The following is a 20,895-nucleotide window of genomic DNA, read 5'->3' on the forward strand; positions in this document are numbered from 1 at the left end:
TGCAGCCACTGAGCCGCGCCGGCCAGTCAGTATACTATCGAGTTTCGTTGCCTCCACAAAGGCATGGTTATGGTTTATTTTATTCACACTATGCCTCTAGGCAGCGGTTCTCAACCTGTGGGTCGCGACCCCTGAAAACACATCCTGCATATCAGGTATTTACATTACGATTCATAACAGTAGCAACATTACAGTTATGAAGTAGCAACGAAGATAATGTTATGGTTGGGGGTCACCACAACATGAGGAACTGTATGAAAGGGTCGCGGCGTTAGGGAGGTTGAGAACCACTGCGAGTGGTTTAAAACAATGCTTGGCACATAGTGAGTACTCCTAAGTATTTTCTGAGTGAATGAACTCAAATAAATATGGATTATTCATGGGAAGGGCGGTTCCAGAATCTCCCTCCCTACTTGTTCCAAACTTTCTTCCAGGTTACTTCCTCCTCCTTTCTCACCTGAGTCTGTCATTTTTAAGTCGAGGGTCCAAAAGCCTCTTGTTGCCACACTGAAATTTACTTTGACCTGGATTTAACCTGAAACGAAGGAAAGCCCCTGAATATGACAGAGGAAAATAGCTTCATTTCCTTGGCATTCTCTTCTCCCCTCCTCACAGTTCTCTCCCCAGACTGTCCCTTAGCCTCACTGTGGTGTCTGGGGAAGGGCACTGAACCAGCTGCCTCCTTCCACAGTGACCGTGGGGAGGCTCATTTCTAGCTCTGGGAAGGCAGCAGTAGAGAAGTTGCTGGTGGGGACTACTGAGCCTTCCCTTTAGGCTGGCTGACATGGCAGCAAACTCTGAGGACTCCTAACTCTATCCCTTCCTTTAAGTCTAATTCCCTAAGTTTCTGAGGTGAACTGTGTGACATGGATAGTTAAAATTAAGTCACACGCTGGCCTTTAGCTGGCTCCGTTTCCCACTTTGTTCTGTTCAGGTTATTATTGTTCTCTGAACACGTGATTCCTGGGGAAAGAAAGATAGCCTAGGAGTATTCAGGATGATCAGGTGAGGGTGACCTTCGCCTCTGAAATCGTGCCCCCTCCAGGTCTCAGCCCCTCTGGATCTAAGCTTTGTGTCTTAACACTTAGTAGGCTCTCAGTACACGTTTAAATAAACGAATTAGGTTTCCTTAAGTAATTTCCCTTTAGAGTTGGGTGCTAGAGTAGAAGTAATTAACGCTGAACTTTTATTAATTAAATTAACTCAGTATTGAGCTACTTCTCTGCCAGGAGCTAAGAGTATAGCAGTGAACATGATAGACCCTGCTCAAGAGGAGCGCGTGGGCTATTGGAGGAGCCCTGAACAAGGAAATGGATTTCAGGTCAAGTCAGAGGATAGAGCTGGTGCCATGGGAGCACACCGTCCAGTGGTTGGGGAGGCTCCAGAAAGAGGAGATAGCTGAAGCAGGAGGCAGCCCATCAATGATTATCTCTCATGAGTATAGCAGTGAACATGATAGACCCTGCTCAAGAGGAGCGCGTGGGCTATTGGAGGAGCCCTGAACAAGGAAATGGATTTCAGGTCAAGTCAGAGGATAGAGCTGGTGCCATGGGAGCACACCGTCCAGTGGTTGGGGAGGCTCCAGAAAGAGGAGATAGCTGAAGCAGGAGGCAGCCCATCAATGATTATCTCTCATCATTCATGTGCGTGGGCTATTGGAGGAGCCCTGAACAAGGAAATGGATTTCAGGTCAAGTCAGAGGATAGAGCTGGTGCCATGGGAGCACACCGTCCAGTGGTTGGGGAGGCTCCAGAAAGAGGAGATAGCTGAAGCAGGAGGCAGCCCATCAATGATTATCTCTCATCATTCATGTTTCTGTCTCTCTCTTCTTCCTTCCCCTCTGAAATAAATAAACATATACATATATATGTATGTGAAAAAAAGGAGGGGTTACAGAGAGAAAAAGGTTGAGGCCAGATGATAATATCCCTCAGATGCCATGCAAAGGCCTTTCTATTCTGGGTAGATCCAGCGGTTGGGGAGGAGATAGCTGAAGAGAGAGAAGACAGATGAGTAGGAGGCAGCCAGAGAAAGAGCGGTGGACTGGGGAGGAGCCCCTCAGGCAGAGGGAATAAAATGTACAGAAGCCTAGAGGGGAGAGAATGAAAATGCTGTGGGAGAACCTGAAGGTACAGCAACTGGCGCCCATGGGTGGGCAGGGGAAGTGATGAGAGAAGGTGTTGCCGCTCTAGCCAGTTTGACTTAGTGGATGGAGCGTCAGCCTGGGGACTAAGGTCCTGGGTTGCAGGCTTGATCCCCAGTGGGGGAGTAGGCAGGAGGCAGCCAATCAATGATTATCTCTCATCACTCATGTTTCTGCCTCTCTCTTTTCTTCTTCCTTCCCCTCTGAAATAAATAAATATATACATATATATATGTATGTGAAAAAAAGAAGGGGTTACAGAGAGGAAAAGGTTGAGGCCAGATGATAATATGCCTTAGATGCCATGCAAAGGCCTTTCTATTCTGGGTAGTGAAGAGCCCTTAAAGGCTGAGCGAGAATTCTCTGATCACAGACGGTGAAAGGCCTGGAGGGAGCAGGACTGTCAGAGACACAGTGTGTGAGATGAGGCCGTCTGGAAAAGGGCGGAGCAGGGCCTGGAAAGAACTGGAGGTAGAGGTGATAAGACTAGGGGATTGACTGGATGTCATGGATCAAGGTGAGGATTCAAGGCTGACCCCTGCCTTTTGGCCCAGCCCCCTGGGAGAGCAGTGATGCCATTTCATGTTTCTGCCTCTCTCTTTTCTTCTTCCTTCCCCTCTGAAATAAATAAATATATACATATATATATGTATGTGAAAAAAAGAAGGGGTTACAGAGAGGAAAAGGTTGAGGCCAGATGATAATATGCCTTAGATGCCATGCAAAGGCCTTTCTATTCTGGGTAGTGAAGAGCCCTTAAAGGCTGAGCGAGAATTCTCTGATCACAGACGGTGAAAGGCCTGGAGGGAGCAGGACTGTCAGAGACACACTGTGTGAGATGAGGCGCCTGGAAAAGGGCGGAGCAGGGCCTGGAAAGAACTGGAGGCTCCAGGTCTGGTTAGGAGGTGGAAGTGGTAAGACTAGGGGATTGATCGGATGTCATGGATCAAGGTGAGGATTCAAGGCTGACCCCTGCCTTTTGGCCCAGCCCCCTGGGAGAGCAGTGATGCCATTTATTTGGGGATTAAAAGAGGCAGAGCAGATTGGGAATTAGTTAGATTTAATTGGTTGCAAGTATCAAAAACCAACTCAAGCTACTTTAAATAGTAAAGCATCAAATGCACTGAGGTACCTCGGAAAGTGCTCGGGCCAGGAATGGGGACCCACACAGCTTCTTGCACATTTGATTCATTCACCTGCAGACCACTGCCCTCTGCTGCTTATTAGCCTTTGTTGCAGTGAAAGATGGCCACCGCACCTTCGTGTTTTCTCATTCCCTTCCTTTTGGTGGTCAGCCAGACTGAACTACAATCTTAGTCCCAATTCTGGTTTTGTGGGAGAGATAGGTTTGATTTCGGTCACGCATCCATTAGCTGCAGCCAGGAGATAGGTTAGTATCATATTCTGTCTCCAGGCGCGTGGCAGAATCACATTTCAGCTTTGATTTGTCTGAGGAGTTAGGAACGGTCCGTGAAGTGGATACTTCGTCCTCTTCTTTTCCCTTCTTACTCTTGCTTCCCCCCAAGCTACCTCCAGACATTGGTCGATTGTTGATGTCATGGGCTTAGAGGATACAGACTTCTAAAATAGAATATAGAAAACCAAACTTAGAAGAGTAAGTCTACTGAGAGAATGTGCATTCCAAAGCAACCAGGAATTTAGGCTTATTTGGATTAGTATTACCCATACTTTCAGATTGTTTACTCAGACAGTGGAAAGGCTGAAGCTATGTGATTGGTTTTTCACTAATTTTGGTCATTTCTGTTAACCAAATAATTAGGAGTTGACTGCAGTGGTTTAAGCTAAGATTTAGCTCTGAACAGAAAGGGAATGAGGGCCCCACTAACACTGTGGGCCACTTGCGTAACACCTGACATTGTGCGAGGCACTTCGTGACCCTGGAAGGTATTGTTTCTAGTTTATAGATGAGGAAATAGAAGTTTAGAGATCAGAGGTGATTTGCCTAAAATCACACAGTTTGGTGGTAGCAGAAGTCATATATGCACCCAGATAGGTTTTGTTCTGCCTGTTGAAAAGAGAAGAGCCCTGGGCAGACAAATAGGAAAGCAATACAACGAGCGCAAAATGGGAGAGAAAATGATAACCTAACTAAAATGCAGGTGTAAGCAGAAGGCATTTCAGACCAAAGAGTAAAAAACGTTGGCGAATCTAGTTGACCTGAGTTTGGAGCCTGGAGTGGAGGGGTGAGTGTGTGTGTGTGTGTGTGTGTGTGTGTGTGAGAAAGAGAGAGAGAGAGAGAGATTTATTTAAGGAATTGACTCACATGATTGGAGGAGCTGAAAACTTCCAAATAGAGAGAGAGAGAGACTGTCTGTCTCTTTGTCTCTGTCTGTCTGAGCTTGGACCCTTATTTCCTCCTTGGCTCCTGGCCCCGGCAACTAGTGATTGCTTTTTGGAGAGGCAGCCTGTGAGAACCAGAGCCTGAGGAGATAAGAGAGCGGCCGCCATGGGGAGTGAGGCTCTGATAGATTAGCAGATCCCACTGGGCTTAGCTTAATGGGAAGTGTCTGTTTCCGTTCTTGCTCAGCAGTCTCGGGGTGTGTGTGTCTTGTCACTCTTGGCAGCTAGAGCCGAGGGGACAGTGGTGGCCATTGAGGCTCAGGCTCTTGCGAGGCCAAGAAGAAATACAATCCTTTCTTCTTAAGAGCCCTGGCTGTTTGGCTCAGTGGATAGAGCACCAGCCCGTGGACTGAAGGTCCTGGGTTCGATTCCAGTCAAGGGCATGTACCTGCATTGCAGGCTTGATCTTGGGGGGTGGGAGCCAACCAATCCAATGTGTCTCACATCGATGTTTCTCTCTCTCTCTGTCTCTCCCCTCTCTTCCACTCTGTCTAAAAATCAGTGGAAAAATATCCTCAGGTGAGGATTAAAAAAAAAAAGATGAGATTTTGACTTGAGTTTAATGTGACTGAGTGGGTTCATGACTAATTAACTGGTCGGAATGCCTATTCTGGCCCTGCACACTTCTCCCAGCCCTGGGTGCTCTGGTATTTCTAGCATTGCCCGTTTCTCTGGGTCCCATGGCACAGACCCACTTAGATTGCCATTCGCTGGTCTATAGTGCTCTATAGGAGTTGGCTCCACAACTTCCATTTAATAGGTTCCTGGGGAAAACAGTTTGACAGTTCCTCAAAAAGTTAATTAGAATGACCATGTGATCTTGCAATTTCACTCCTCTGTGAAAACGGTTAAAAGCAAGGATTCAAATGGGTTCTTGTACACCACTGCTCACAGTAGCATTACTCACAGGCACCAAAAGATGGCAGCAACCCCCGTGCCCATCAACAGATGAGTGATCAACAAAGTATGAGAGATACATACTGAGGAATATTATTCAGCCTTAAAAAGGATTGAAATTTGGATACATGCAATAGCATGGGTGGACTTTGAAGATCTTATGCTAAGTAAATACTATACACAAAAGGATACATATTGTATGATTCACTTATACTAGGAACCTGAATAGGCAAATTCATGGAAATGGAAAGTGGAAGAGTTGTTACCAGGTGCTGGAGGGTGGGGATGGGAAATGAGGAGTTATCATTTACTAGGTACAGAGTTTCAGTTTGGGATGTTGAAAAAGGCCTGAAGCCTGGCCGGCATAGCTGAGTGGTTGAGGGTCGACCTATGAACCAGTAGGTCATGGTTCGATTTCTGGTCAGGGCAGGTATCCGGGTTGCAGGCTCGATCCCCGTGGTGGGGTATGTGTGTGTGTGTGTGTGTGTGTAGGAGGCAGCTTATCAATGATTCTCATCATTGATGTTTCTTTCTCTCCTCCCTTCCTCTCTGAAATAAAAAAGTATATATTAAAAAAAAGTTCTGGAAATAGTGGTGTTTGTTATACAACATTGTGAATGTACTTAATGCCACTGAATTGTACACTTACGTGGTTAAGTGGTAAATTTTATGTGATATGTATTTTACTGTGATAAAGAAAAACCCCCGATATGCTTCTGACCTCTCACCATCAAGGAAGTTCTCCTTGAGTCTAAGTTAAGTACCGGGTGCCTAAGCTAAGCCCAGTGCTTCTAGCCAGTTCTCGATAGAAGCTGAATTGATTTTCTTGTCAAATGCTCCAAGGCAGCTGTATTTCCTCCTCCCTCCATCCTTCCCAGGGTGACAGGAGAATATATGACACATCTTTTATCATTTGGATTACTCAGCGCTCTGCTTTTTGGAACTCTAAACCAAAATTTATTATCTTTTGTGAATATTTGGATAATTCCTTGCTGAACTTTCCCTCTGTTTCCTGTTAGTTTTCAATCAGGCCCCCACATGCCCAGAAGTGTTTTGAGTGGTATCTAAACTTGTGTTTTTTTAAAAATATATATTTGTATGGATTTCAGGGAGGAAGGGAGGGGGAGAGAGATAGAAACATCAGCGATGAGAGAGAATCATTGATCGGCTGCCTCCTGCACATCCCCTACTGGGGCTTGAGCCCACAACCTGGGCATGTGCCCGGGACCTTTTAGTCCGCAGGCTGATGCTCTATCCACTGAGCCAAACAAGCTAGGGCTAAGATGTTAAAGTTTAAACGTACCTGGGGACTTCAAGAGACCCTCATATACCCCATAATGGGGTGGTACTCTGTGGTCCGCTGGGAGGAAGATAAACCTTCGTGGTCAAAAGATGGGAGATGATCAGGAGGACCTGAGGCAATGGGAGTTTGGAACTGAGAGAAAAGGTTGAAAATGCTTAGGTGTTTGGGGCTTAAGGCTTTTTCTTTGGTTGAGTTTGACATCTTGGCAGACTAGAGAGAATAATCCTTGACCTCTTTTGAATATTAGTTTACTGTATACATTTTCTCTCAGAGCAGCTCGTGCAATCTCTAGAACATATTTGTGACATGGGTATTTCCAACTGAGGCTTAGAGTTAGTTAAATGGCTTATTGGGGGATTCCCTACCCAGTAAGTGGCAAAGCTGAGACCCAAACCTGTATTTCTGATTCTGTGGGTGGTCCTTTCTTGGCTGAGTCTTGTGGAGTCTCGTAGGATCTGGTCAGTGTGGATCTCCAACCTGGACAAACACGGACAGCTCAGCCTGATGTTGCTGCAAAAACATGGGAGCCAGAACGGATTCAGTCATATTTAACCTCTCCGAGCCTTATTTTTCTTACCCGTAAAATTGAGATACTAATGCCTGCTTTGAGATGTTATTGTAAGGATTAATGAATGATTGTGCGTAAATTGCCTGACACATAGCAGGGACTCAGCAGATGGCTGTCCTTTCCTTTATCACCTTACCCTATCCCTCACATTTAAGTATACACACACACACACTTGACGGCAGTTAGTAATTATTAAAGTCATTATGGCCCTGGCCGGGTAGCTCAGTTGGTTAGAGTGTTCTCCCGATAAGCCAAAGTTGTGGGTTCGATCCCCAGTCAGGGCACATACAACAAACAACCAATGAATGCATAAATAAGTGGAATAGCAAATCGATGTATCTCTAACTCTCTCTATCTCTCTCTCTCTCTCTCTCAAATCAATAAATTTAAAAAAATTATTATGTACTGACTACTCTGAGGCAATATTGAACTATAGGGCCTTGGCTGTCAGAGGCGAGGCAAGGCCAGAATGTACACATGAGAAATGTAACGGTTCCAAAGCAAGCACAACTAAATCAGGGTTAGTGTGATCCCATCTCAACAAGTGAATGACACCAAGTCGGAAAGAACAAGGTGAGACTCGCCCGGAAGACTTCTCAGGAGTTTTGAATGAGGAAGTACAAGGGTGCAGATTGACAGGAGAGTGGGTGGTGGTCGTGATGTAGGTACAGGGAGAGAGGAGGCGAGGGACTTACATGAAAGAAAGCACAACTGTAAGAACAACAGATTCTTTGAAGGCATGTTTGAACCACACTTGATGCCCTTAACTCTTTTTTTTTTTTAAATATATTTTATTGATTTTCTACAGAGAGGAAGTGAGAGATATAGAAAGTCAGAAACATCGATGAGAGAGAAACATCGATCAGCTGCCTCCTGCACATCTCCCACTGGGGATATGCCCACAACCCAGGTACATGCCCCTGACCGGAATCGAACCTGGGACCTTTCAGTCCGCAAGCCGACGCTCTATCCACCGAGCCAAACCAGTTTCGGCATGCCCTTAACTCTTACTGCCTTTAGTTGTTAGTTATTTAGGTGCTTGTCATTATTCTTACCAGACTGTAAGCTCCCTGAGGGAAGGGACTTTTGTCATGTCCTGGCACATATGACTAACTGGCCCAGGGCTTGCCTCTGTAGTCCGTGTACTCCAAGCCCTGCCAGGTGCCTGTGGCTGAGTAGACCCATATCATAGCTTTCACCCAGCCATGGGACAACAGTCGGGAAGCCCTGTGTACACCACCTAGCACTCAGTCCTGCATAGAATAGATTCTTTTTATTGGTTGATTGATTGATTTTAGAGAGAGAAACATTGATTTGTTGTACTTATTTATGCATTTATTGCTTGATTCTGACCAGGGATTGAACCCCCAAACTGGGCGTATCAGGATGACACTCCAACAGAGCTACTCAGTCAGGCCCTATAATAGGTTCTCGGTAATGATGATTAAAATATCCTGGTAGCCCTGGTTGGTGTGGCTCAGTTGGTTGAGCGTCATCTCATCCACCGAAAGGTCACCAGTTTGATTCATGGCTGGGGCACACACCCAGGTTGTGGGTGTGATCCCCAGTCGGGGTGTGTAAGGGAGGTAACCTATTAATGTTTCTCTCATATCAATGTTTCTCTTCCTCTCTCTCTAAAATCAATAAAAACATATTATGTATATAAAAAAAAGATCCGATAGCAGACAAATCCAGAAAGAGAGATGGGAAGGTCAGTTGAAAAAGATAAGCAGAGGTTTTGAATTTGTGTAGAATCTTGGAGGTGATTCCTGCCTAATCATTTTCATTTATAGATGCCCAAATCAAGGTCCTGAGAACAGATGGGAAGCTTTTAAGGTTCTTGGTTTGGGATTACTTTTAAAAAGGAAATGTTAAAGCTTGCTGTTAATATGCCTTGCATCTCTCTGGTAATTGAAGATACTAAGAATTAGTATTGAGTGAAAAGTTGAAGATATTTTTCAGTGTGAGAGCTTGTATTTGAAACAGTTCTGATGAGTCAGAGGGATAATACAGATGACCTTCTGTCTTGCCCAAATTCTCACAGTCATCGTTTGCGAGCCTTCTTTCTGGACACGAACAACTGTTCAGCAGATAATAGATCATACTTGGAGAGGGAATGGATTTCTGCAATGGCTTTGACCTTTAATGCCTCATAGAAGAGTAGTTAACACACCACTTAATCCCACGGGAGTTCCCCAGCCGTGTGGTTATGTAGTCTATATAAGTGGTTTTAGAAATGAAGCTGAGATTAGGTGAGATTGTGGGCCAAATCCCATTCATCTTCTAGCGGACAGATTTATAGGAAGAAGAATGGGTATAGCTTTTTATTTCCATCAAAGACTAAATGGGAGAAAATGGTTTTAATATAAAGAAATAGAAATTGATGCAACAGGGTAAGAGAATGAAAGACCAGGGGAGGTCAGCACATCCCCCGTTCTCTGCAGGTGTGTGGAAGCAGGACGGGAGCTCTGCTGGTGGCCTAGGCTGAGGGCGGCGGTGCCCTCGCCAGCGGTGGACACAGTCCTTCACACGTGCTGTATTGAATGTTTCCCCACTGTCCCCAAACAGTGAGGCCTTATTCCATTTCTTTTTCTCTTAGTCAGATTCCGAGGAAGATGAACCCACAAAGAAGAAAACTGTCCTTCAGGTAAGCTTCATGACACAATGGCAGCCATTTTTTCTTCTTCCCATATTACTTTCTAAAAGACAGGATTTACGATGCCCAGCAGTTTCCAGATCAGGCTTAGAACAAACGCAGGCATCTGAGGACCAACTGTTTCAGTACGATTTTGTTTTCTTTGATAACATCAGACTTTGTGCTTCTCTGCCCTCGCCTCACTTTAGTGTGGTAGTGTTACCTCTTACAGGACAGGTAGTGGTAGGGAGATGAATTGGAGCTCAGTTTGATTCACTATGTTTCAGGTAAAAGGATTATCTAGGAAAGATAGAAACAGTGGATTGGTCAAAATGATGTTAGGGAACATCTGTAATCTATTTTTAAAATGTTAATTTTTCCATTAAAGTTGACATACAGTGTTATGTTTCAGGTGTACAACATAGTGATTAGACATTTATATAACTTAGAAAATGATCACACCTTTCTAATACCCACCTGACATCATACATAGTTATTACAATATTATTGACTCTATTCCCTATGCTGTACTTTATATTCCCATGACTATTTTATAACTCTTATTTGTATTTCTTAATCCCTTCACCTTTTTCATCCAGCTCCTCAACCCCCCTCTCATCTGGCAAGCATCCATTTGTTCTCTGTATTAATGAGTTTGTTTCGAGAACATCTGTATTTTAAAATTATTCATCTTCTCCCTGTCTCATTTTTAAACTAGAAAATAAACACTTCAATAGCACTTACTGTGTACCAGGCACTGTTCTGAGTGCTTTAGTAGCATTTAATTGATTTAACCCTTATAATATTGCCTGTCATAGTGTTATCATCATCCTTGTGTTACATAGGAGGAAACTGAGAGATTAAAGAACTTGCTGAAGGTCAGACAATTGTGGGGGGCGAGGCAGGCCTGGAGAGCTGAGATTAGACTCAGGTGGTCTGACTATGGAGTCCAGGCTCCTAACTGTTACATTTGGCTGCTGCTCCGTAGTCAAGACCAGAGGCCCTCAACCAGCCGGTGCCAGGAGATGGTCTCTGCTGTTTTCTTTGTTTCTTTATTCTGGCTCCCAAGATTTTCTTCCTGTTTACTTTCACATTTAGGACCATGCTATCAGCATGGCTTCCTGGAGGAGGTGGACGGGCATAGAAAGCGATGAGAGGACGCTGGCTCAGATCAGAGGGCACCCCAGTGTAAAGAGCAGTCTTCGGGGGGGTAGGAAGAGATGAGTGGTTAGAGAAACTCTCAACTTGAAGGCAGAGTGGGGACCCATCATTGCAAAGGGATATAGCCGTGAATCCAGGTGTCATCTGAGAAGTCAGACACTTCAGAGCTAACCTGAGGGTGTGCTCCATATGGAACCTCACTCCGGTTCCTGTGACTCTGAGCCTCTGGGCTGTGTCAGGCCGGAGTGACCCAACCCTGTGAACACAGGGACAGGAGCCCATTTTCCGCATGAAAAGTTCGGCCTGGCCTGCTTGACTGCAAATCTTATTCATGTGTTCTGGGCATTTCTTGGCTGAGAGGGATATAGTACACTGGTCTTCCAAGACCAGTGACCTTATTCCGTTCTCCTTTTTCAAACTGGCCTTCCCGCAGCCTTACAGTTAGGCCAGGCTGGCCCTGTAGCCTACAGAAAGCAGAATCCGAGAGTCTCTGATGTGTTAAATGCTTGACTCTGACATAAACGAGCTGAATGTCACACATCTTTAGGGCTTTCCCTGGGCATAGGAGGGACCATCTGGCAACATGTATGAGTGTCTCTTGGACAGAGCCTTGTTCTTGACTTTAGAGCAGTCCAAAGGCAGCAGCAAGTTCCCATGGGAAGAGGAACCTTCAGGACATGGAGAGAGGTTAGGTGAATAGCAGGAGAGAGCCCTGGGCTTTTCGGGGAAGAAGGATGATGAGGTTGAGAGCATCATATTTGACAAGAACACAGTCAGGGGAGGCTCTGGCAGAGGGCAGTGGAGCTGGGTAGGGATGGAGCCAAGGAAAACAGGGGTGACACCTTACCTGGGGGAAGCAGCCAGCAGAAAAGAGGGCCTGAGAGAGGAGTTAGGCCCAGGTTGGATCACTGGAGTAGGTGAAGGTGAGAAGGCAACAGGGCTGATAAGGTTTTAGGCTTGAGCACGTATCTGTAATTCTTGTTCTTGACGTTAGCAGTACATGTCATAACAGTTCACTTGTCATCTTTCTTTCCGGCTTCCCTGACCCGGGCTCACCAGGGATCTGGCCAGGGGACTGGTTTGTCTGCCTTGCTTCCCCAACCCAAAAACCTGACTGTGAAAGAGACTAACAGGTTGCTCCTGCCCCATGCCTTCTCTCGGAAACCCGCGGACGGCTCCTCTGACACTAAGCCCTCCAGGCAGGCTTCTAAGACCAAGCCCTCCTCTCTCGCCCCTGTTGTGGGCACCACAACCACCACGCCGTCGCCCTCCGCCATCAAGGCTGCTGCCAAGAGTGCTGCCCTGCAGGTGACGAAGCAGATCACACAGGAGGAGGACGACAGTGATGAAGAAGTAGCCCCTGAGAACTTTTTCTCCCTCCCTGACAAGGCTGAGCCACCTGGAGTTGAGCCATACCCTTACCCCATTCCCTCTGTCCCTGAAGAGCTGCCTCCAGGCACGGAACCAGAACCCGCCTTCCAGGATGACGCAGCCAATGCGCCCCTCGAATTCAAGATGGCAGCAGGCTCAAGTGGGGCCCCTTGGATGCCCAAGCCTGGGGACGACTACAGCTACTGTCAGTTCTCCACATATGGCGATGCCAATGCCGCTGGTGCTTATTATCAGGTGGGTAGGAGGGATCGTTGGAGCATGGTGGTCAGGGAGAGCTCTGAGTCCGTGCTACAGCGTCTGGGGCATCACTTTGGCTGAACTAAAAAATCTCCTAGTGGTTTTCCTATACCTTCAGGCCTCAAAACATACTGCTTTTATTCTGAACCATATTGGGCTAAAATTTCCCAAGTCTTAAAGTCGGACAGGTAGAACCACATAATTGACACCTTTATTCTGAAAACAAAATCCTATTGTGGGGGCTGGTGAGAGAGAGGGAGAAGGTGGAAGAGGAGTGGTCTTTAATCTTAGAGATCAAGATAGCTGTGCAAATGTGGATGATGAAAATAAATGAACTGTGGACTAGATTTCTAGTTGTAATGAGTCCAAGAGGAGTTTCTGGAGGTGGAAAGTCAGAGAACACAGAAAGGAAGGGGAGAGGTGGGACTGGGAAGGAAGGAGGGATTGTTGAATGACAAGGGAATAAGGAGATTGGTGAGAGGCCCCAACTGAGTCATGAGAAGTTGAAAGGACTCAGTAAGGCCCTGGAGAGGGGACATTAGGGGGCTATCAGCTGGGCTGTGATAAAGAATGAGGTCTGAGGGTGGTTTGGGGTTTGAATCCCAAGCGATATGAGTCTGGGCAAATCCTCCACTGTCTCTGAGTCTCAGATTCCTCAGCTGTTAAATGAGGATGACAATGGCAACCTCATAGGATTGCTAGGAGAATTACATTAGCTCAACGTGGTACCTGGGACATAGTAAGTGCTCAATAAATGTTATAACTTTTTATTCAGATGTCATTTGGATTAGCTATTTAGGTTGTTCTGTGTGGCCTCAGAGAGTGACAGTACAGGATCCCGGCTTGTGAGTAGGTTTAAGACTTTCCCAGCAGTCAGAGCTTCTTTAGATGGAGAGGGATCCCAGGAGTTTGGGGACTTGCAGAGGCAGCTGGCTGGCTGGTCCCAGCTGGGCAGTTGTAGAACCTTTCCTGCTGGCCTGGGATGGTTGGAAGGCTTAAGTCCCTTTTGACCATTGTGATTCTCTGGTCAGTGTTAATCTTATTTTCAGTTAGGGCATGGGTAGGAACCCTTTTCAGATCAGAAACTCAAACAATTGTGTTTCCTAGATATTGGCTGTTAAACCTTGTATCCCATATCTAATTAGGGACAATCTGTCCTCCCTAAACATTGTTAGAAGGAAGGAAGATGAGAGTGTTTTGACCTCTTTAGGGGAAAAAAAAAAAAGAAGCTATTTAAATCAGAAACCTTGTTTACATCCAGCAAATGAATAACAAAATGGAGTTCTCTGTCCAGTTATAAACATCATTGAGGCAGTCTATGCAATTAAGGCACTTTAAATACACTAGGGGACCCTGTAATGTAAATATGTTACTGTGAATACAGTTGATCCTTAAATAATGAGAGAGTTAGGGGGCTGATGCCCCCTCCTCCCTGCACAGTCAGAAGTCCTCTTATAACTTTCCATTCCCTAAAAACTTAGCTACTATTAGCCTACTGTTGACTGGAAGCTTTACTGATAACATAAATAGTTGATTAACACATATTTTGTATATTATATGTATTATATATACTATATTCTTACAATAAAGTAAGCTAGAGAAGAGAAAACGCATTTACAGTGTTGGAAAAAATCCACATGTAAGTGGAGCCATGCAGTTCAAATTCCTGTTATTCAAGGGCCAACTGTACTTTTATGGCAAATCATAATCGTTCTGGATTTTTATATAGCGTTTTGACTTAGTCATTATTAAATCTTATTTTCCACTTAGCTCACTATAAAATGAATGTTCTTACAGGGGCATTTGTTTGGAATTTGGGGCAAAGGTGGAAGGATTAGAAAAAGTGTGGGCAGGGTAGACAGTTTCTCAGCCCTATGGCTGCCTGGCTTGGCTTCAGCAGGGGCCTGCCGTCTTCTCGGGTCCACAGCGACATCTGCATGGCTCATCCCTAAGGGGAGAAGCATCAGATTCCTGAACCAAAATCTAGTAACACAAACTTGCTTTGTTCCCAGCTTTGTAAATTCCAGATAGTGATTGTTTTTTGCATCAGAGATCCGGAAGCCTTCCTGCCCATTCATTATAGGCAGTCTCCCTGTGTCTAGAGGCCCTAAATAGAATGAGGAGCAGGAACGACGTGCCCTCACATCTTCTGCCCCCTCTCACATCAGAGCTTATTAGGGTCTATGAGCAGGAGGAGCAGAGCTGGGGGCGCAGTAGATGTAAAGGGTGGGAATCACTCTTGGGAAGCAGCCTAGGGAGCAGGGTGTAAACTGAAGCAGGAGAGAACATATTTATTTCTTGTCACCCTTTCCTGAAAAATTCCCATCTGTCTAGATGATGCATATCAGAAAAGCTGCAGGAATTGTTCTTGAATTGTGGGAGAGGTCCTTAGGCTCTGTGCCTTTAACTGGTCCACCTGAGCTCTGTAGTGTGGGGGTCACCATTATCTCTTGGATGAGGGTTTTCTCGGTTCCTGGGCAGACCTTGTCCCCTCTCCACTGTGCCCTCAGTTGATGTGCTTTTTCCTTTCCTTGGCTGCAGGATTATTACAGTGGTGGCTACTATCCTGTACAGGACCCGACCCTGGTACCCCCCCAGGAAATTGCTTCAGATGCCTCCTTTATCGATGATGAAGCAGTAAGTTAACAAAGCGCAAGTGACCATCTTTGACCCACAGGCAAATCGGAAGCTAAAGGAAATTCTCTTTAAAACTATTCAGTTAGGATTGGGTGTGGTAGCACGTAACTGAGAATCTCCAAATAATAGGGCTTCTATAAGAGAAGGTAATTATTTTCCTCGTAAAAGAAGACTAGAGTAGGCAAGCCAGGCAGGACTGGTGGGACAGTTCCACAAAGTAGGCGGGTCCAGGCCCCTTCTGATCATTATTTTGCCACCTCTAGGTTGTAGCCTTTATTCTTATGGTCAGTGATAGCAACTGAGGCTACAGCTGCCACATCTGCATTCCATCTAGCCCTCCGCAGCTGGGTGGGGAGGAAAGAGGAGAGATATTTTCCCTCCCCTTTTAGGAGACTTCCCAAAAGTTTCTAAGTTCACTTCTACTCCTGTTTCATTGACTAGGATCTGGTCACATGGCCTTACTAGTTGTAGGGGAGCCCAGGACATGTAGTCTTTTGGTTGGGTGATAATATGCCTAGCCACCATGTTGGGTTCATTCACAGGACAGGAGAAGGGAGAATGGACTTTGGGAAGGAACAGCAGCCACACTAAGTAACCCCTGTGTTTCCTGTAACTGGGTCCGCTGCTGCTGAGCTTCCTACCCTCAGTGCAAGGGAATGTAAATGCCCTATGTCCTGTGGTCATCAGGCATGATCAGGTTATAAAGTATTGTTTTATCTGTAGGGATGTCATAGCCTATTGAGGGGGCGCTGGAAATAGAGGCTGCTTCCTCTTTGCATGCAGGTTCTTAAAAAAAAATTCTAGCCCAGCCAGCATGTGCAACAACAACAACAAAAACCAATTTCTACTTACCTGTTCACAGAAAGGTGTGCATACCTTTGCATACTTCTCTGCCTGTGGTTAATATTGTGTATGTCCTTTCTTTTTTTTTTCCTAAATAGTGCTTTAAAAAAAATATTTTTATTGATTTCAGAGAGGAAGGGAGAGGGAGAGATAGAAATATCAATGATGAGAGAGAATCATTGACCAGCTGCCTTCTGCATGCCCCCCCACTGGGGATCGAGCCTGCAACCCGGGCATGTGCCCTGATTGTGAATTGAACTATGACCTCCTGGTTCATAGATCAATGCTTAACCACTGAGCCACACCGGCCAGGCTTATGTCCTTCTTGACAAGTTCCATAGTTAGGTTCTTTTTGTTCTAAGCCTAAGAGGCATAAAGGAGCTGCTCCTCCAATGGCAAAAGTCAGTTTTTTTGTGGGTAAAGTGACCCTAGAGGCCTCATTAATGCTCAGACAAGGACCTGGGTCTGACTGAAGTCCGTATGTTTTAATTTGATTCCTCAGCACCCACACTCCCTTCCTGGAACATCTTTGGGTGACTGGAGTGATCTATATGCTTCGTGAGGGGGAAGAGGAAAGAGGAGTGAGTGGTCTCCTAGAAAATTTGCCAGGCCTTTTCCTATGAAGCTCCCTCTCTATGCAGCTCCATGTTTTCCCTCTCTGATGTCTGCTTTGGTGTGGGGTCTGCTGAATTGGTGATACCAAACCAATGAGAAGGAACAGACATGTAAAAATAACTGATTTGCAGAGGAGAATTCCTAGATTTTTTCCCCCCCCAAATTGTTCATTTGAAAACTGCATGCAATCCTTTAGGTAGATACAATTTATAGTAATTTGAGTACAAATTCATAAAATTATTCTCAGTACTCACTTAGGTTTGGAAATGTCTCTTGACCTTCCTTTCCCTGAGTCCAGGAGAACTGGGAAGTAGCCATGCACCTGGCATCAGGGCAGCTTGGTAGTGGGCGGGGTGAAATCAGATATTACAGAGGGGAAATGAGGATGCAGTGGAAGTGGGGAGTCACGAAATGGTTTGATAACATGGGTCCTTAGCCACATCTCCTAATCCTAATCCCCCACTCCTGCATTTTTTCTCCTTTTCTAGTTTAAGCGGCTGCAGGGCAAGAGGAACCGAGGGAGGGAGGAGATCAACTTTGTGGAGATCAAAGGCGATGACCAGCTCAGTGGGGCCCAGCAGTGGATGACCAAGTCATTGACAGAAGAGAAATCCATGAAGTCATTCAGCAAAGTAAGTGGGAAAGATCTATTGAGTGGCAAACTTGGGAGGCCCCAGAGCAAAATTTGGTCCTGCTCCCTACTGTTACTGTCAGCAACACCTTTAGCAAACACCTGTTGTCAATGGCATTAGCGTATGCACTGAGCCTCACAGACACTGCTCCTGCTTCCAGAACTTTGCAGCACGTTGCTCTCCATCTGGACGGTGGAGTCTGGTTGCTGAGATGAAATGGTGGAGCAGTGTCCCAGTTGGGAAGATGCTAATATGTTGTGGCCTCTTCCCTGGCTGGATAGAATCCATAGCCGCCCTGCCCTCTCCCTACTGTCATGCCCTTTCTCCATCCCATTAAGCTGGGACCCGGCTCAGCATATCTTTGAGGTATGGGCATCACAGAGCTCAGAAGTCCTGGGGTCCTAGGTTCTCAGTGTGCAACCCCTCCTCTCTCCTTTATTTATTTATTGTAGCCATCTGTGGCCTTTTCCCCCCATTATTTATTGTAGCCATCTGTGGTCTTTTTTTTTTTTTTTTAATGTTTTTATTGATTTTAGAGAAGAAAGGAGAGAGGGGAGAAAGAAACATTGATGTCAGAGAGAAACATCGTTCAGCTGCCTCCCGCACATACCCTGACTGGGGATTGAACCCACAACCTGGGCATTTGCCCTGACCGGGAATCAAACCAGCAACCTTTTGGTGCACAGGATGACAATCAACCAACAGAGCCGCACTGGCCAGGGCCACTTGTGGGGTCTTTTCATACGCTCTATCCCTCATATTCCCACACCACACTCCCACCTTCTTGGGACTAGTTGTCATCTTTCAGAATGATGACCACCTGTTCACCTAGTAGCTGAGTACAGCAAACGTGGAAATTTATGAGTCTGCCATGGTGGGGAGAATGTGGGGAAACCTTGGATTCCAGCCCAGCACCAGCAAGGCCAAGGTCGGGCATCTTATTCCCTTCTTTTCTCGTTTGTTTTATTTGCAGCCACAGATGGCCATCTGAGCCCTAGCCATTTGTTTTAACCGAATGCTGGCGGTCATATAGGACTGAGCAAAGGATAGTGATTAGATCAGTGTAGATCCATCACTGTGTACTGGAAAAACTACTTAGAGCGTGCTCTACTAACTGGGTGGAGAGAGTTATCACATAGTAATAGCAACTGTTGTTAACGCTCACTGTGGGCCAAGGATGGCGCTGGATGGTTTATGTTTCTCATCTTTAACTGTCACATTAAATGACATTAAATAGCAGCAAGGAATTGCTGTTTTCCCTGGTCTAAGTTTTCTTTCCATCATCTCATGTATTGAGCTAGATTTTTAAAAAAGAGTACAGGGCCTAGCCGTTGTGGCTCAGTTGGTTGTTATCATCTTGTACACCGAAATGTCGAAGGTTCTATTTCCAGTCAGGGCCCATACTTATTGTGGGTTCAGTCTCCTGTTGGGAGTGGGTTCGGTCCCCAGTTGGAGTGGGTTTGGTTCCCAGTTGGGGCATGTACGGGGGGCAACTGATCGATGTTTCTCTCTCTCTCTCTCTCTCTCTCTTGCTTCCTTCCTCTCTCTAAAATCAATAAATGTATTTTCTAGTGAGGATTAGAAAAAATAAAAATAAGCCCGGCCAGTGTGGTTCAGTGGTTGAGTGCTGACCCATGAACCAGGAGGTCACTGTTCGATTCTCGGTCAGGGCACCAGGGCACATGCCCAGGTTTCGGGCTTGATCCCCAGTAGGGGGCGTGCAGAGGGCAGCCAATCCGTGATTCTCTCTCACTGATGTTTCTATCTCTCCTTCTTCCTTACTCTCTTGAAATGAATAAAAAAACATATTTAAAAAATAAAGTAAAAATAAAAATGATGATAAAGATGTGGATCTTGTCCCTGCGGAGTTTACAGTGTAGTTGGGGAAAACAGATTTAAGGACACTTGAGTGTAAATGATTACAGTGCAAATTGATTACTTAAGTGCTGAGGAGACTCCAGAGAGTTTTGGGAGTTGGGTGGGGCTAATTAGGAAGCTTCTAGTCTGAGACAACACTGGCAGAGGACAGAAAAAGCACAGAATGAAAGCCCAGACCAATACAGATTTTGACAGTAGATCTTTTGCATCATAATTCGGTTAGTGGTTCAGTGCAGTTACGGGTGGAGGTTGGATGATTGGAGAGAGGTGGAGAGATGGTGAAAATTCTAGTTCCAGGGAAGCTGTTGGTACTTACTAGGATGGGGGAGGTGGAGATTTAGCCAAAGGTAAGAGAGTTTGATGGTAGAGAGTTTGGTAAACAGTAGGTAAGAGACAGGCTAGACATCTGGACTGACTGGGGAGTAGGGACAGAGATGAACAGGCTTGAGGGGTTGTGAGAGGGGAGGGAGGCCTATGCTCTGGCACTTAAGCTGTTTTAGATGGACTATAGGCAATACAGCTGGTATCAAGTGTTCACTGTGGGCAGAGCTTGGTGTGGGGGTGGGATGGGGTTATTAAGAAATAGAAGACAGAGTTCTAACAGAGTATTTCCAGTCTAATGGGGATATTAGCAGGCTATTTCAGGCAAGTATTCTGAGCTTGGGTTTTTTGCATAAGAGCTTTAATAAAAATAATTGCTTTGTAAGTGTATAGGCATAAAAACAGCTCCAGACACACTCTTCCCCCCAGGACTTGGGCAGTGTCTTTGGTTTCCCATTCCCCATCATTGCACCATCTGGGTCCCTGAAAAACTTCTACTTTTCTTCCTGTGGCTTAATGGTCGTGTTGTCTTCCCTTGCAGAAGAAAGGTGAGCAGCCAACAGGCCAGCAGAGGCGGAAACACCAGATCACATATCTGATTCATCAGGTGAGAGCACTGAGAGCCCTGGCCTGCCTGGCAGGGTCCCTATAAACCTGAGAATTTAAAGGCTGAGCTAAAAGCCCAGGTGCCAGGCACCAACTCTGGGAAGGCATCCTCTGCCATTCTCCATGTGGCCACTAGGAGTGTGTGTGTCCTTCAGAATTACTACTCTGTGTCATTCTCATTTCATGTAAGACTCAGGTACAGGTGCTTAAAATAAACTCAGTATGCTCAAAACATAAACGTAGAGGGAGTGAAATAGTTTATCACAGGGTTTTAAAAATTTATTTTAGTTTAATTTATATTAGTTTCAGGTGTCCAGTATAGTGGTTAGACATTTATGTAATTTATAAAGTGGTTCCCCCAATAATTCTAGTACCCATCTGACACCATACATAATTATTATAATACTAGAGGCCCAGTGCACAAAAATTTGTGCACTCGGGGGGGCAGGGGGGGTCCCCTCAGCCCGGCCTGTGCCCTCTCACAGTCTGGGACCCCTCGGGGGATGACCACTTGCTGGCTTAGGTCTGCTCCCCAGGGGGATTGGGCCTAAGATGGCAATCAGACATCCCTCTGGCAGCCCAGCAGCCCTCGGGGGATGACCATTTGCCAGCAGGGAGCAGACCTAAGCTGCAGTCAGACATCCTTAGTGCTGCTGAGGAGGCAGG

General features: G+C 45.8%; 1 protein-coding gene across 1 annotated transcript in view; it reads left to right on the forward strand.

The window, feature by feature from the left end:
• Positions 1-20,895, forward strand: part of PRCC (papillary renal cell carcinoma (translocation-associated)) — a 25,742-nt gene that overhangs the window by 2,599 nt on the left and 2,248 nt on the right. Inside the window, exons 2-6 of the mRNA XM_006775741.2 lie at positions 9,872-9,919; positions 12,128-12,694; positions 15,239-15,334; positions 17,281-17,424; positions 20,165-20,230. Of these exons, the coding sequence (XP_006775804.1) occupies positions 9,872-9,919; positions 12,128-12,694; positions 15,239-15,334; positions 17,281-17,424; positions 20,165-20,230 (921 nt within the window). The remainder of the gene's footprint in view (positions 1-9,871; positions 9,920-12,127; positions 12,695-15,238; positions 15,335-17,280; positions 17,425-20,164; positions 20,231-20,895) is intronic.

Source organism: Myotis davidii, unplaced genomic scaffold, assembly GCF_000327345.1.
Source record: "Myotis davidii unplaced genomic scaffold, ASM32734v1 scaffold208, whole genome shotgun sequence".
Classification (NCBI taxonomy): Eukaryota; Metazoa; Chordata; class Mammalia; order Chiroptera; family Vespertilionidae; genus Myotis; species Myotis davidii.